This window comes from Plecotus auritus, assembly GCF_963455305.1.
Source record: "Plecotus auritus genome assembly, chromosome: 15".
Taxonomy (NCBI): domain Eukaryota; kingdom Metazoa; phylum Chordata; class Mammalia; order Chiroptera; family Vespertilionidae; genus Plecotus; species Plecotus auritus.
This window is the reverse complement of record NC_137781.1, coordinates 4,986,096-4,999,228: the sequence shown is the minus strand read 5'-3', so window position 1 is coordinate 4,999,228 and position 13,133 is coordinate 4,986,096. Positions and strand designations below refer to the sequence as shown.

Here is a 13,133-nt window from a genome sequence, read left to right as displayed (position 1 = left end):
GAGGCTCCCGTCCGGCCAGCCGCCCACTCTGGCCAGGTGTGTCCGTGGGTGTTAAAGGGGCAGGCTTCCTTTAGGTCGCTAGTTCCTAAATTGAGCTGAGCGTGACAACCCTGGGAAAGATGTCTCAAAAGGAATACCTGGACCGGCCGGTGTGGCTCAGTGGTTGAGCGTTGACCGGTGAACCAAGAGGTCACGGTTGGATTCCCGGTCAGGGCATATGCCCAGGTTATGGGCTTGATCCCCAGTAGGAGATCTCATCATTGTTGATTCTCTCTCTCCCCCTCCCTTCCTCTCTGAAATCAATAAAAATACATTAAAGAAAAAAAAAAAAGATACCCATGGGCATGAAGAGGTTAAGACAGCCGGGGGCAAACTACGGCCTGCGGGCCGGATCCGGCCCGTTCGGCTGTTCTATCCGGCCCGCGGAGCCGAAAGAGCGGAGGGTTCTCTTGCTCTCCCCTCCGCTCCTTTACTTTGAATTTATATTAGTTCACACAAACACTCCATCCATGCTTTTGTTCTGGCCCTCCGGTCCAGTTTAAGAACCCATTGTGGCCCTCGAGTCAAAAAGTTTGCCCACCCCTGGGTTAAGAAGTACCGATCAGAAATTGCAGATAGTCCCTGGGATGTGAAGTACAGCAGCGGGAATATAGTCAGTAACATTGTAATTGCTATGCATGGGGCCCAGCTGGTGTGGCTCAGTGGTTGAGCATCGACCTAGGAACCAGGAGGTCAGAGTTCGATTCCCGGTCAGGGCACATGCCCAGGTTGCGGGCTTGATCCCCAGTAGGGGGCGTGCAGGAGGCAGCCGATCCACGATTCTCTCTCCTCATTGATATTTCTCTCTCTGTCTCCCTCTCCCTTCCTCTCTGAAATCAATAAAAACATATTTGTAAACAAATCACTTAAAAACAACTGGGGCCAGGAAGGGGCAATGCCACGCTGTTCCTTCCAGCTGTCACCACCCACAGTCTCACCTTGACGGAGACGCTGCTCTGCAGCAACCGCTGAGAAGGACAGGAGTGACTCGTCGGCATAAAAAAAAAAAAAAAAAAAAAAAGACCGGACTGGGCTCATCGGTCAAGTTCGTCTACCCCTTTCTAATAAATATTTACTACCTGCTGTATATAACGTGCAGGTTTGGACTTTCTTGAAACGCTTTCCTGAATCACAAACATCGCATTACCATTGGCTAAAAGAGGAGACGGCTCTGTTTGCCAAGGACTTGGAACAAGTGCCAATTAGGCGATGCCAATGTGTGTTTTTTTGGGGGGTTTTTTTTGCACTTATTTCCACGGGCAGCTTTGGGCGCACAGCACCAGCCTCTGCACACACGGGAGACGCGATGCTGGGGGTGGTGGTGGAGGGGGGTGTCTCCAGGGCCCTAGGAGGGAGGGCGGGCGGGGCCCTAACTTCCCTGGGTTCTCCGCCATGCAGGTGTTTCAGGAAGCAGGGGCCTGGCGCGGAGTGGAAGCCAGGCTGCTCCCACGCCACCGGAAGCAGCATTTCCCCAGCGTTCTTCACCCCACACCTCTGAGCGAGGAAATGGCTTTTTTAGGCTCCAAAGGGTGAATGCCAAAAGAAGAATGCACGTGGAGTCCAGCGGAAGGAGGTTCTGGATTCAAAATTTCACCTAAAGAATAGCCCGGCCGGCGTGGCTCAGTGGGTGAGCGTCGACCTAGGAACCAGGAGGTCAGGGCCGATTCCCGGTCAGGGCACAGGCCCGGGTTGTGAGGTCGATCCCCAGTGTGGGGCGTGCAGGAGGCAGCCGATCCATGATTCTCTCTCATCATTGCTATTTCTACCTCCCTCTCCCTCTCCGTCTCCCTTCCTCTCTGAAATCAATAAAAATATATATTTTTTTTTTAAAAAAAGAAGAAGAGTAATAACTCACGCAGGCCGGCACATGCCGTGGGGGACAGATGCTGGCCCGCCACTCCCGGGCGCCCAGCACCTGGCCTCCCATGAGGAGGCACCGGGCGGGGACTCTGAACCCCTTCTCAGGGTAATATCTGTCCATGCATAATGATGAAGGACAGAAGGTTACCAAGGAAACAATTCAATGCAAATGTAATTCCAAATACAAAGTAACTACAAATGCGTACTGTAGCAATGTGGGTTCCTTAGTGAACACGTTACGTAACAAAATCTGACTCTGAGCGTATGAGCGTGTGTATACGTGCACCCATGTGAGCACTCGGCTCTCTAGGCAAGCCCTGTGCAAATGCCCATGATGGTAGACGTATATGCATGTCTGCTTGTGTATGTGCACATACATGTGTGTGGATGCATCTACACGTGTGTGCGTGCTCAGGTGCGTGGAGTGTGAATACCTGTGTCCTCCAGCCGAAGTCACGCGCTCCTGCCTGGGCCGCCCCGCCCCCCACCCGGCCGCTTACCTCCATGTTTCTGCAGAAGGTGGCGTTGGTGCCAAACAGGATCTGGCACTGCTCATTGGCGCTGTAGTGCATGCCAGGCAGCTTGTGAGGGAGGCGCACGGCGTGCTGGCTCCGGGGGTCCGTGAACAGCAAGCAGGTGCTGACTTTCGACCTGAAACAGACAAAGGGTAAGTTGACACGCCAATGCCCGGGTCTTTGTTTTGATTTTGAGTCACGGAGAAGGCTTCGCCTCCACATTGCTTATGGGACGCCCAGCCGGTGTGGCTGTGGTTGAGCGTCGACCGAGGAACCAGGAGCTCACAGTCAGGGCACATGCCCAGGTTGCGGGCTCCATCCCCAGTAGGGGGTATGCAGGAGGCAGCCCATCCATGATTCTCTCTCATCACTGATGTCTCTCTCCCTCTCCCTCTCCCTTCCTCCCTGCAATCAGTAAAGAAATACTGAGCGAGCCCTTGTCCCTAGTGAAGGCGCGTCCCCATCACAGGGAGCCTGAGTGTGGAGGGGCATCTGCTCTGCTCCAGCCACGGCCGCCGCCGCAGTGGTGTCCACTCACAGTCACACCACGGCAGAGAAAGGAAGCAGCTCCAAGGCATGGTCACGGTGCAGACATTTCAGTCAGCCAACAAGCATTTATGAATATGAGCTGGGTGCCCAGCATCACAGCAGATGCCTGCGCCTCGTCGGGCGCGCACATCACACCAGGTGCACCATCACACCAGGTGCACAATCACACCAGGTGCACAATCACACCAGGTGCACAATCACACCAGGTGCACCATCACACCCGGTGCACCATCACACCAGGTGCACAATCACACCAGGTGCACCATCACACCCGGTGCACCATCACACCCGGTGCACAATCACACCAGGTGCACACGTCACACCAGGTGCACACGTCACACCCGGTGCACAATCACACCCGGTGCACACGTCACACCAGGTGCACACGTCACACCCAGTGCACATGTCACACCAGGTGCACACGTCACACCAGGTGCACACGTCACACCTGGTGCACAATCACACCAGGTGCACACGTCACACCAGGTGCACACATCACACCCGGTGCACATGTCACACCAGGTGCACACGTCACACCTGGTGCACAATCTCACCCGGTGCACACGTCACACCCAGTGCACCCGTGGGTGAAAGCTTGGCAGGTACGGGAGGTCCTGCACTGACCATGCTTTCGGGCGGCTGAGCATTCTGAGATCCAGTTCCCCTTCCCACACGTGCGAAGACCCCAGGGGGCGTCTCCCAGAAGCACCTTCTATTGCAGGGGTGGGCAAACTTTTTGACTCGAGGGCCACAATGGGTTCTTAAACTGGACCGGAGGGCCGGAACAAAAGCATGGATGGAGTGTATGTGTGAACTAATATAAATTCAAAGTAAAGGAGCGAGGGGAGAGCAAGAGAACCTTCCGCTCTTTCGGCTCCACAGGCCGGATAGAACAGCCAAACGAGCCGGATCCGGTCCGCGGGCCGTAGTTTGCCCACGGCTCTCTATTGCCTGGAAGGCACAGAGGGATCCCAGGACTGGAAGGCACGGAGGGATCCCAGGACTGGAAGGCACGGAGGGATTCCAGGACTGGAAGGCACAGGGGATCCCAGGACTGGAAGGCACGGAGGGATCCCAGGACTGGAAGGCACGGAGGGATCCCAGGACTGGAAGGCACGGAGGGATCCCAGGACTGGAAGGCACAGGGGATCCCAGGACTGGAAGGCACAGAGGGATCCCAGGACTGGAAGGCACGGAGGGATCCCAGGACTGGAAGGCACAGGGGATCCCAGGACTGGAAGGCACAGGGGATCCCAGGACTGGAAGGCACGGAGGGATCCCAGGACTGGAAGGCACGGAGGGATCCCAGGACTGGAAGGCACAGGGGATCCCAGGACTGGAAGGCACAGGGGATCCCAGGACTGGAAGGCACGGAGGGATCCCAGGACTTACTTGAGGAAGTTTTCAAGGTCATCTCGACTGCAGGAGGACCAAGAGAGGTCGCTGGGGTTCCGGCCTTTCACCCACTCCCCCGACATGATGTGGGACCGGCCGGCGCAGGACGAGTGGTCGTCATCGTGGTTCATGCCCAAGCTGCCGAGGGAGGAAGAGGGGACAGGCACACTTATCCTACGGGCTCCTCACCTCTGCTTCCAGGGTCCAGCATCCATCCCCCCCCCCTTTTTTTAACTTGATTTCAAAGAGGAAGGGAGAGGGAGAGAGAAACATCAACGATGAGGGAGAATCACGGATCGGGTGCCTCCTGCACGCCCCCTACTGGAGATCAAGCCTGCAACTCGGGCATGTGCCCTTGACCATGACCTCCTGGCTCAACCACTGAGCCACACCGGCCAAGGGCCCACTGATGTTACTTCCAAACCTACTTGTGTCAGTCATGCTTGCTACTTCGTGGCTAAAAATGGTCAAACACTGCCCTAACCGGTTTGGCTCAGTAGATAGAGCGTCGGCCTGCGGACTGAAGGGTCCCGGGTTCGATTCCGGTCAAGGGCATGTACCTTGGTTGCGGGCACATCCCTCGTGGGAGGTGTGCAGGAGGCAGCTGATGGATGTTTCTCTCTCATCGATGTTTCTAACTCTCTATTCTTCTCCCTTCCTCTCTGTAAAAAAATCAATAAAATATATATAAAAAATAAAAATAAATAAAAATGGTCAAACGCTAAGTAAGCGCCTGGTGAAGCTCCAGTTTGATGAACCAGCATTGGGGCTGGGAGGCGTGACATTGGCGTTTAAACGCAGGACTACTTGACTGCTCACTGGCATGCTGTGTTATTGTAGGTTTGCATCCCAGGGCGTCTATTACTCTGGCAGCATCACAATTCACAGAAACGAGGAGTGTGAAGCACACACTGTAATTTTAACGTCGAGTGGCTGTGGGATTCAGGACACAGACTGGCCTCCTGTCCCATGTGGCCCAGGTGCACCCCACACAACAACTTCAGGGCCAGAGTCTGACTGGATCTGGAGGCAAGGAACGCTGCTTCTCCTCAAACCCTATGTGTCTGGGCGCTCTGGAAGTGGCAGTTGGAGGAGGCTGTCAGCCTGCCTGTCCCTCTCTCAGAAGGTTTGGGATTTAAAAAAAAAACAAAAAACAAACACAACGTTTTTATTGATTTTTAGCGAGAAAGAGAGAGAGAGAGAAAGAGAGACAGAGGGAGAGGGAAAGGGAGAGTGGGGGGGGAGAGAGAGAGAGAGATCCAGGCTGAGAATCATGGATCGGCTGCCCTCCTGCACGCCCCCTAGTGGGGACCGAGTGCACAGCCTGGCCATGTGCCCTGACTGGGAATCGAACCATCAACCTCTTGGTGCACAGATGAGGCTCAATCACTGAATTCACTTTAGAGGCAAAGACCAAAACAACTCTCCATAGGGATACGGGGGCCATGCTAACGGCAAAGCTAGAGATGACCGATACTCGACGGAGAGCTTCTAACTCAAGCCCAGGGCTCCCTGCACTCTGGGAATAAAAGTCTTGCCCGGCCGGCGTGGCTCAGTGGTTGAGCATCAACCTAGGAACCAGGAGGTCACGGTTCCATTCCTGGTCAGGGCACGTGCCCGGGTTGCGGGCTCCGTTCCTGTGCAGGAGGCAGCCGTTCGATGGTTCTCTCTCATCACTGATGTTTCTCTCTCTCTCTCTCTCCCTCTTCATTCCTCTCTGAAATCAATAAAAATACATTAAACAAAAAAAATGACTCCATAGCTTACTTACTTGCAACGTAAAAGAAAGAAAGAATCAAAATATTTAGATGCCACGCCGGCAAAAGGAAGTGCATGGAAGAAACATCTGGATCAGGGGTGGGCAAACTTTTTGACTCGAGGGCCACAATGGGTTCTTAAACTGGACCGGAGGGCCGGAACAAAAGCATGGATGGAGTGTTTGTGTGAACGAATATAAATTCAAAGTAAAGGAGCGGAGGGGAGAGCAAGAGAACCCTCTGCTCTTTCAGCTCCGCGGGCCGGATAGAACAGCCGATCGGGCCGGATCCGGCCCGTGGGCCGTAGTTTGCCCACGGCTGCTCTAGACACCCTGTTTCTTGGACACTGAGGATTTGTTTCTGAAGTTTCCACACCACTGAAACGCTGGCGGCTTTGTTACTGCTCTTTCTCTTCCATTTAATTAATTAATTTATGTATTTATTTAGAGGCTCTTCTGAAGCAATCCTTTTTATCTTTAAAAAAAAAAAAAATCAAGCTTCACTTCCCCTAGTGCAAATTATAGGCTCCTTGCAGTTAATCACGCCTGCTTAAACTGGCATTCAAGGTGCAGGATAAAAATAGCTTCCCCTGGCCGCCTTAATGATGGTGTAGGCAGCTCTCAGCTCGTCCCCAAAGCCCCTCTGAATTCCGGCTCGAAGCGGCGCCCAAGCGGTAATTGGTATTTTCACCAGCGGCAACCTTGTAGCCGATGAGGGGTTATTGGAGCGGCCACTTTGTAGCGGAGAGCGGGTGGTTAACACAGGGAAGGAGGTCCTCCCTGCAGAATCCCATCCGGGGTGTAGAAGGCAAAGGGGTTCCGGACACAGAGCCTCTCAGTGTGTGGTTCCCCCAGAGATGCGAAGCCCCTGATGTGGGGGTCTCCCAGCACAGGTGACGATGACCAGGGAGGGCGGAGGAAGCTGTTCTAGTGACCACCCCCCCCCCCAATGGAAAACACTTCATTTATTGTAAATATGTTTTCATTGATTGGCAAGAGAGAGAGAGGGGGGGAGAGAGAGAGAGAAACAACGATGAGAGAGTGAGTGATCCATGGACTGGCTGCCTCCTGCACACCCCACACTGGGGATGGAGCCTGCGACCCGGGCCTGTGCCCTGACCGGGAATCGAACCCTGACCTCCTGGTTCCTAGGTCTACGCTCAAGCACGGAGCCATGCGGGCCGGGCTACAAGCAGTGTCCTTGCCTCGCCTTGGACTCTGCGTCCAGGGTAAGGCTCCAAAGGAAACCTTGGTGATTTCCATGCAATTCCTGTTACCGCTGGGCGGTGGGAAATTCCCGCTTAGGGCACAAAGGCCACTTGAATGGGGCCACCAGCCAGAAGGTTCCTGCGGCTCCGGAAGCTGTCCCGGCCCTCCCGTTCAAAATCACCCCTCAGAGAGGGGCGGAAGGAGAGTCTGCTTTTGCTGGTGCGGGAGAGGGAGGCGGGGGCGGGGAGAGGAGGGGGCCCTGCGAGTCCCCAGGGGCCCCTCCTCGGAAGCCAGGCCTGCAGCTCAGGGCAGACACAGGAGGAGGAGGAGGGACGTGGCCGAGGCAGACGGCAGGGGAGGACGGGAGCGGGCTTGTCCATGAATTGCATGCGCAAGGCTCTGCACCGCTCAGCAGCACGCGGAGGAAGTATGATCCCCAGGGGACATGAGCCCCGGTGTTTTGTCCGGTTCTGGAAACTGGATCAGACAGACGGGCTGGGAGGACGCTCACACGCACCCTTTGATCCGGGGGCCACGCACCTTGGCGTGAGACCGGAGCTCCCTGCTCGCGTGCCCAGCTGCCCCTCCGTCCGGCGCTGACAGAAGCCGAGTAGCAAAGGACGGCAGGACCCGGGGGGCCAGGCGGGAGCCCATCCGAAAACCGAGCCTGGACGGCCTGATGGGAAAGCAGACCCCAGCGCCGTGCCTGCCTGGAGACCCTGTTTGGTCTGCAAGAAAGACCGACCCCGACCGTCTGTGATACAACAGCCCTAATTCCGACAAAGACACACCACCCAGCCGGCGTGGCTCTGTGGCTGAGCATTGACCTAGGAACCAGGAGGTCACGGTTCCATTCCCGGTCAGGGCACATGCCCGGGTTGTGGGCTCGATCCCCAGTGTGGGGCGTGCAGGAGGCAGCCGATCCGTGATTCTCTCTCATCATGGATGTTTCTCTCTCTTCCTCTCCCTTCCTCTCTGAAATCAATAAAAATATATTTAAAAAAAAAAAAGTTAAGGCACAGACATTCTACCTTCAGAAACCTGGACTTGGGAACTGGCAAAAAAAAACAAAAAACAAGGAAGCAGGAAGTCAGCCAGATGAAGAGAAATAAATCCCATTATTTGAATGCTGGGTTGAGAGTGGCTCAAAGATCATGCTGATCCCGGGAGAGAAATGCAAGTAGGAGACGCTGAAAAAACCTTCTTCACATTCGCGCAGATGCTTTCAGAACAGACCCGAACCCCGAGTTAAGATCTCAACCCTCAGAGCCCGGCCAGCGTGGCTCCGTGGTTAAGTGTCAACCTAGGAACCAGGAGGTCACGGTTCCATTCCCGCTCAGGGCACAGGCCCGGGGTGCGGGCTTGATCCCCAGTAGGGGGTGTGCAGGAGGCAGCCGATCCATGATTATCTCTCCTCATGGATGTTTCTCTCTCTCTCTCTCTCTCTCTCCCTTCCTCTCTGAAATCAATAAAAAATATTTTTTTTAAAATAAAAAAAGATTTCAACTCTCCGAGCCTGTGGTTGGGTGAGCTCTGGGGTCCCCCGCAGGGCTGTGGAAGAAGCAGAGGCACGGAGCAGCAGGGACTCCGACTGCGGAGAATCCGAGTGCAGAGATACGTCCTCGGAAAGGCATTAAACGGGTCGGGTGTCCCACACTTACTTGTGGCCCAGCTCATGGGCGATGGTGAAGGCGAGGTTGAGGCCATTGTCCTCGGCGAGCACACATTTCCTCTTGGCGCTGCACACGCCTCCTAAGTAAGCGATCCCTGCAGCGGAGACACAGACACAGCCTTCAGAATCCAGGGCCCCGACCTCGCCAGGAAGGCCCGGATGGCTGCACGTCACACGCGGCGGAGAGAGGGGCAGGCGGGGTGACGAGGGGCACAGGCCGGGCCTGCCCTTCCGGAGCTCACGGAGGGGTCGGTGGACACGTGACGCTTTTGCCTCAGCCTAGTGATAATAGTAACACAACAAATGCCTATCAGGCTTTTTTTTAAAAAAAAAATTTTAAGTATATATATTTTTTAAATATATTTTATTGATATTTTACAGAGAGGAAGGGAGAGGGATAGAGAGCTAGAAACATCGATGAGAGAGAAACATCCATCAGCTGCCTCCTGCACACCCCCCTTATGGGGATGTGCCCGCAACCAAGGTACATGCCCTTGACCGGAATCGAACCCGGGACCCTTGAGTCCGCAGGCCGATGCTCTATCCACTGAGCCAAACCGGTTTCGGCTTAAGTATATTTTTATTGACTTCAGAGAGAAGAGGAGAGGGAGGGAGAGAGAGAGAGAGAGAAACATCCATGATGAGAGAGAATCATGGATCGGCTGCCTCCTGCACGCCCCACACTGAGGATGCACCCCGGGCATGTGCCCCGACCCGGAATCGAACCGTGACCTCCTGGTTCCTAGGTTGATGTTCAACCCCTGAGCCACGCTGGCCAGGTGACATCCTCTTTGTGGATCTCCATTTCACCCTGGGGTGGACCTGAGCCATTCCCTCCTGCCTGGTCCCTCCAACAGCCCCCGACCCGGCTCGCTAGCCTCCTCCCCGCCACCCCCGTCCCGGCTCTGCAGGGAGGCGCGCTGGGACCCGGGGCACGCCGAGCCGGGCACACACCGTGTGTCTACTTTCATTACAAACCAGCAACACGCTGGGCCGAGGCGGGGGAACGTTCTGATGAAAGGGACAGAGAATGGCATCGGCCGCGCGATGCTGGCTTGTTCATGGACGTCCCAACCCAGCCGTGCAGGTGACCGTGACCTCCAGCAAGGACGCCGTCCGGCTCCTCAGGGCCTTCCAGGTCATCTCTCTGGTTTTATTTTTAAAAACACACACACACACACATTCTTTGTGGCTCGTTGTGAAGTGGCCAGCAGGGAGCCAGACGCACACTCCCACGCAGCCCTGCTGGTATGCACATGCAGTGTGCACACACACACACACACACACACATGCACATGCATGCACACATGGGTGCCCACACACATACACACACACTCACACACGTGCGCTTAAAGCCACACCCAGCAGCACCATCCCAGGCCCAGGCCCGGCCTCCGGGGCCAATAAATTAATTACAAACGATCCGCCGAGCACGCCCGGGAGAAGCCGTCTGGCCAGGGGGTAAGGGCGGCCACCGAGGCCAGCTGTGCTGAGCCTGCCGTCCCCGCGGCGTCTGCTGACCTAGCAGACTCCCTGCCACACGGACACGTCCCCAGCCTCCGCCACACCTGGGCCGGAGCAGGGGGTCCCCGTCCCCACTCCCCACTCTGCTGAGGTAAGGCACAGGCTGGGGAGCCGCTCAGCACAGAGCCTTCCAGTAATTGCCTCTTAATGTGCCCAAGGCGCAGAGGAGTTCTGGAAAGCTACAAACAAAGGCTCGGCTTAGTCACAAAAAAAAAAAAAAATGTTCTCACACGAGGGTGGGTGAAGGTCCAGGGTTTTTTGTTTTTTTTCAAAAGACTTTTTTTTTTTTTTAAATATATTTTTATTGATTTCAGAGAGGAAGGGAGAGAGAGATAGAAACATCAATGATGAGAATCACCAACTGGCTGCCTCCCGCACGCCCCCCACCGGGGATCGAGCCCGCAACCCCAGGCATGCGCCCCTGACCGGAATCGAACCCGGGACCCTTCAGTCCGCAGGCCAACGCTCCATCCACTGAGCCACACCAGCCAGGGCTCAAATGACTTTTAAATAGAGAGGGAGAGGGAGAGAGAGAAACATCCATGATGAGAGAGAATCATGGATCGGCTGCCTCCTGCACGCCCCCTACTGGGATGGAGCCCGCAACCCGGGTATGGACCCTGACCAGGAATCGAATCGTGACCTCCTGGTTCATAGGACAAGGCTCAACCCACTAAGCCACACAAGCTGGGCAAGCTCCAGTGCTTTTCATTTATTTTATTTTTTTATTTGTATTGATTTCGGAGAGAGGAAGGGAGAAGATATAGAGAGAAACATCAACGATGAGAGAGAATCAGAGACCGGCTGCCCCCTGCACACCCCACACTGGGGATCAAGCCCGCAACCCGGGCATGTGCCCTTGACTAGAATCGAACCTGGGACCCTTCAGTCCGCAGGCCGACGCTCTATCCACTGAGCCACACCAGCCAGGGCAGTGCTTTTTGACGATTCACTGCGATTGTGAACAACCTGGTCCTCGAGCCGAGCGAGGGAAAGAGAAGGAGAGGGCCCGACACACCCGAGGGCGTTTACGAGCGACGGTGCGCAAGTGCGCGGAATCCCACGGCCACGTGGGGGGGCGGGGGGGGAGTCCCAGGCGGCTGTGACAGTAAGGGCTGCAGCATCAAGTGGGCACAAAACCATGAGCCTCAGCGGGAAGAAAGGCCACGGGGGACACAGCCGTCCAGAGGGAGGGGGAGCTGGCGGCTGGCAGAGACCCCATCACCTCCGGCGGCTAAGGCACCGACCAGCAAACACCCACCCGATCCCCACGCCGGAGCTCCCGCGAAAGAGGAGAACTCAGCCCGGCCGGCGTGGCTCCGTGGCGGAGCGTCGACCTAGGAGCCAGGAGGTCACGGCTCGATTCCCGGTCAGGGCACAGGCCCGGGTGGTGGGCTCCATCCCCGGGAGGGGGCGTGCAGGAGGCAGCCCATCCGTGATTCTCGCATCATGGATGTTTCTCTCTCTCTCTCTCTCCCTTCCTCTCTGAAAGCAATAAAAATACGTTCAGAAAATAAATAAAAGCACCAATTGCACCTGCTTGCAGAGCTTCTCGGGACACGAGGGAAGCAGGAAGGCAACAGTATTTACGAGGGTCCTGTCCACAGGCCGGTGTTGCTCGCAGGCTCAGCAAGTGCCATGGCCCCATTTTACAGACGGAGAAATGGAGGCTGGGCCACCAGACTCGGAGAGAAGCGCAGGGCTCTCTCTCTCCGACACTCACGCTCCTCCAGGCAAACCCCGGGGCCTCCCTCACCAAAGTTCCGATAAAACAACGACAATGAATAACCTTTTCAGACTGAGAAGATTTCCCTAAACCTGAATGTGTTTACACAGAGACGTGGGTGGGAGAGAGTAGAGGTTCCACGCGGTCCAGTCCAAAGGCTCTTAATCCTGAAGATAAAAACACTCAAGGGACAGAGGCAATTATATGAACAGCAGCCACCCCCAAGAAAGGGTGAAGTCATTACAGCTCTTTTTAATTGTCTCCTTCTTTCTGTGTGTGGCTCAAACAGAAGAGAACGAATAGGTACCTGCTATGAAGATTGAAGGTATTGGTTATATTTCACTTATCCCAGGAGACATGGAACAGTGGCAGACGAGGTACACACACACATACACACACACACACACACAGTCTTCCAGGCCCGGCCGGCGTGGCTCAGTGGTTGAGCGTCAACCTCCGAATCAGGAGATCACGGTTCGATTCCCAGTCAGGGCACACGCCCAGGTTGTGGGCTCGATCCCCAGTTGGGGGTGCACAGGAGGCAGCCGATCCAGGATTCTCTCTCACCATGGATGTTTCTATCTCTCCCTCCTCTCCCTTCCTCTCTGAGATAAATTAAAAAATGTGTATATATTTTTTTAAAGTCCCCTAGATTTTGATTCTGGTATGAAGGAAGTTCACCTAGGGTCAACACACAATGGAGTGTGTGCTTCTATCCCAGCCGTGGGCAAACTACGGCCCGCGGGCCGGATCCGGCTGTTCTATCCGGTTCTCTTGCTCTCCCCTCCGCTCCTTTACTTTGAATTTATATTAGTTCACACAAACACTCCATCCATGCTTTTGTTCTGGCCCTCCGGTCCAGTTTAAGAACCCATGGTGGCCCTCCAG

At 55.3% G+C, this 13,133-nt stretch overlaps 1 protein-coding gene across 1 annotated transcript in view; it reads right to left on the bottom strand.

Annotated features, from left to right (window-relative positions):
* ADAMTS17 (ADAM metallopeptidase with thrombospondin type 1 motif 17) overlaps positions 1-13,133 on the bottom strand; it is a gene marked incomplete at both ends in the record, with an annotated part of 100,824 nt that overhangs the window by 50,618 nt on the left and 37,073 nt on the right. Inside the window, 3 exons of the mRNA XM_080651719.1 lie at positions 2,400-2,550; positions 4,356-4,496; positions 8,985-9,090. Of these exons, the coding sequence (XP_080507845.1) occupies positions 2,400-2,550; positions 4,356-4,496; positions 8,985-9,090 (398 nt within the window). The remainder of the gene's footprint in view (positions 1-2,399; positions 2,551-4,355; positions 4,497-8,984; positions 9,091-13,133) is intronic.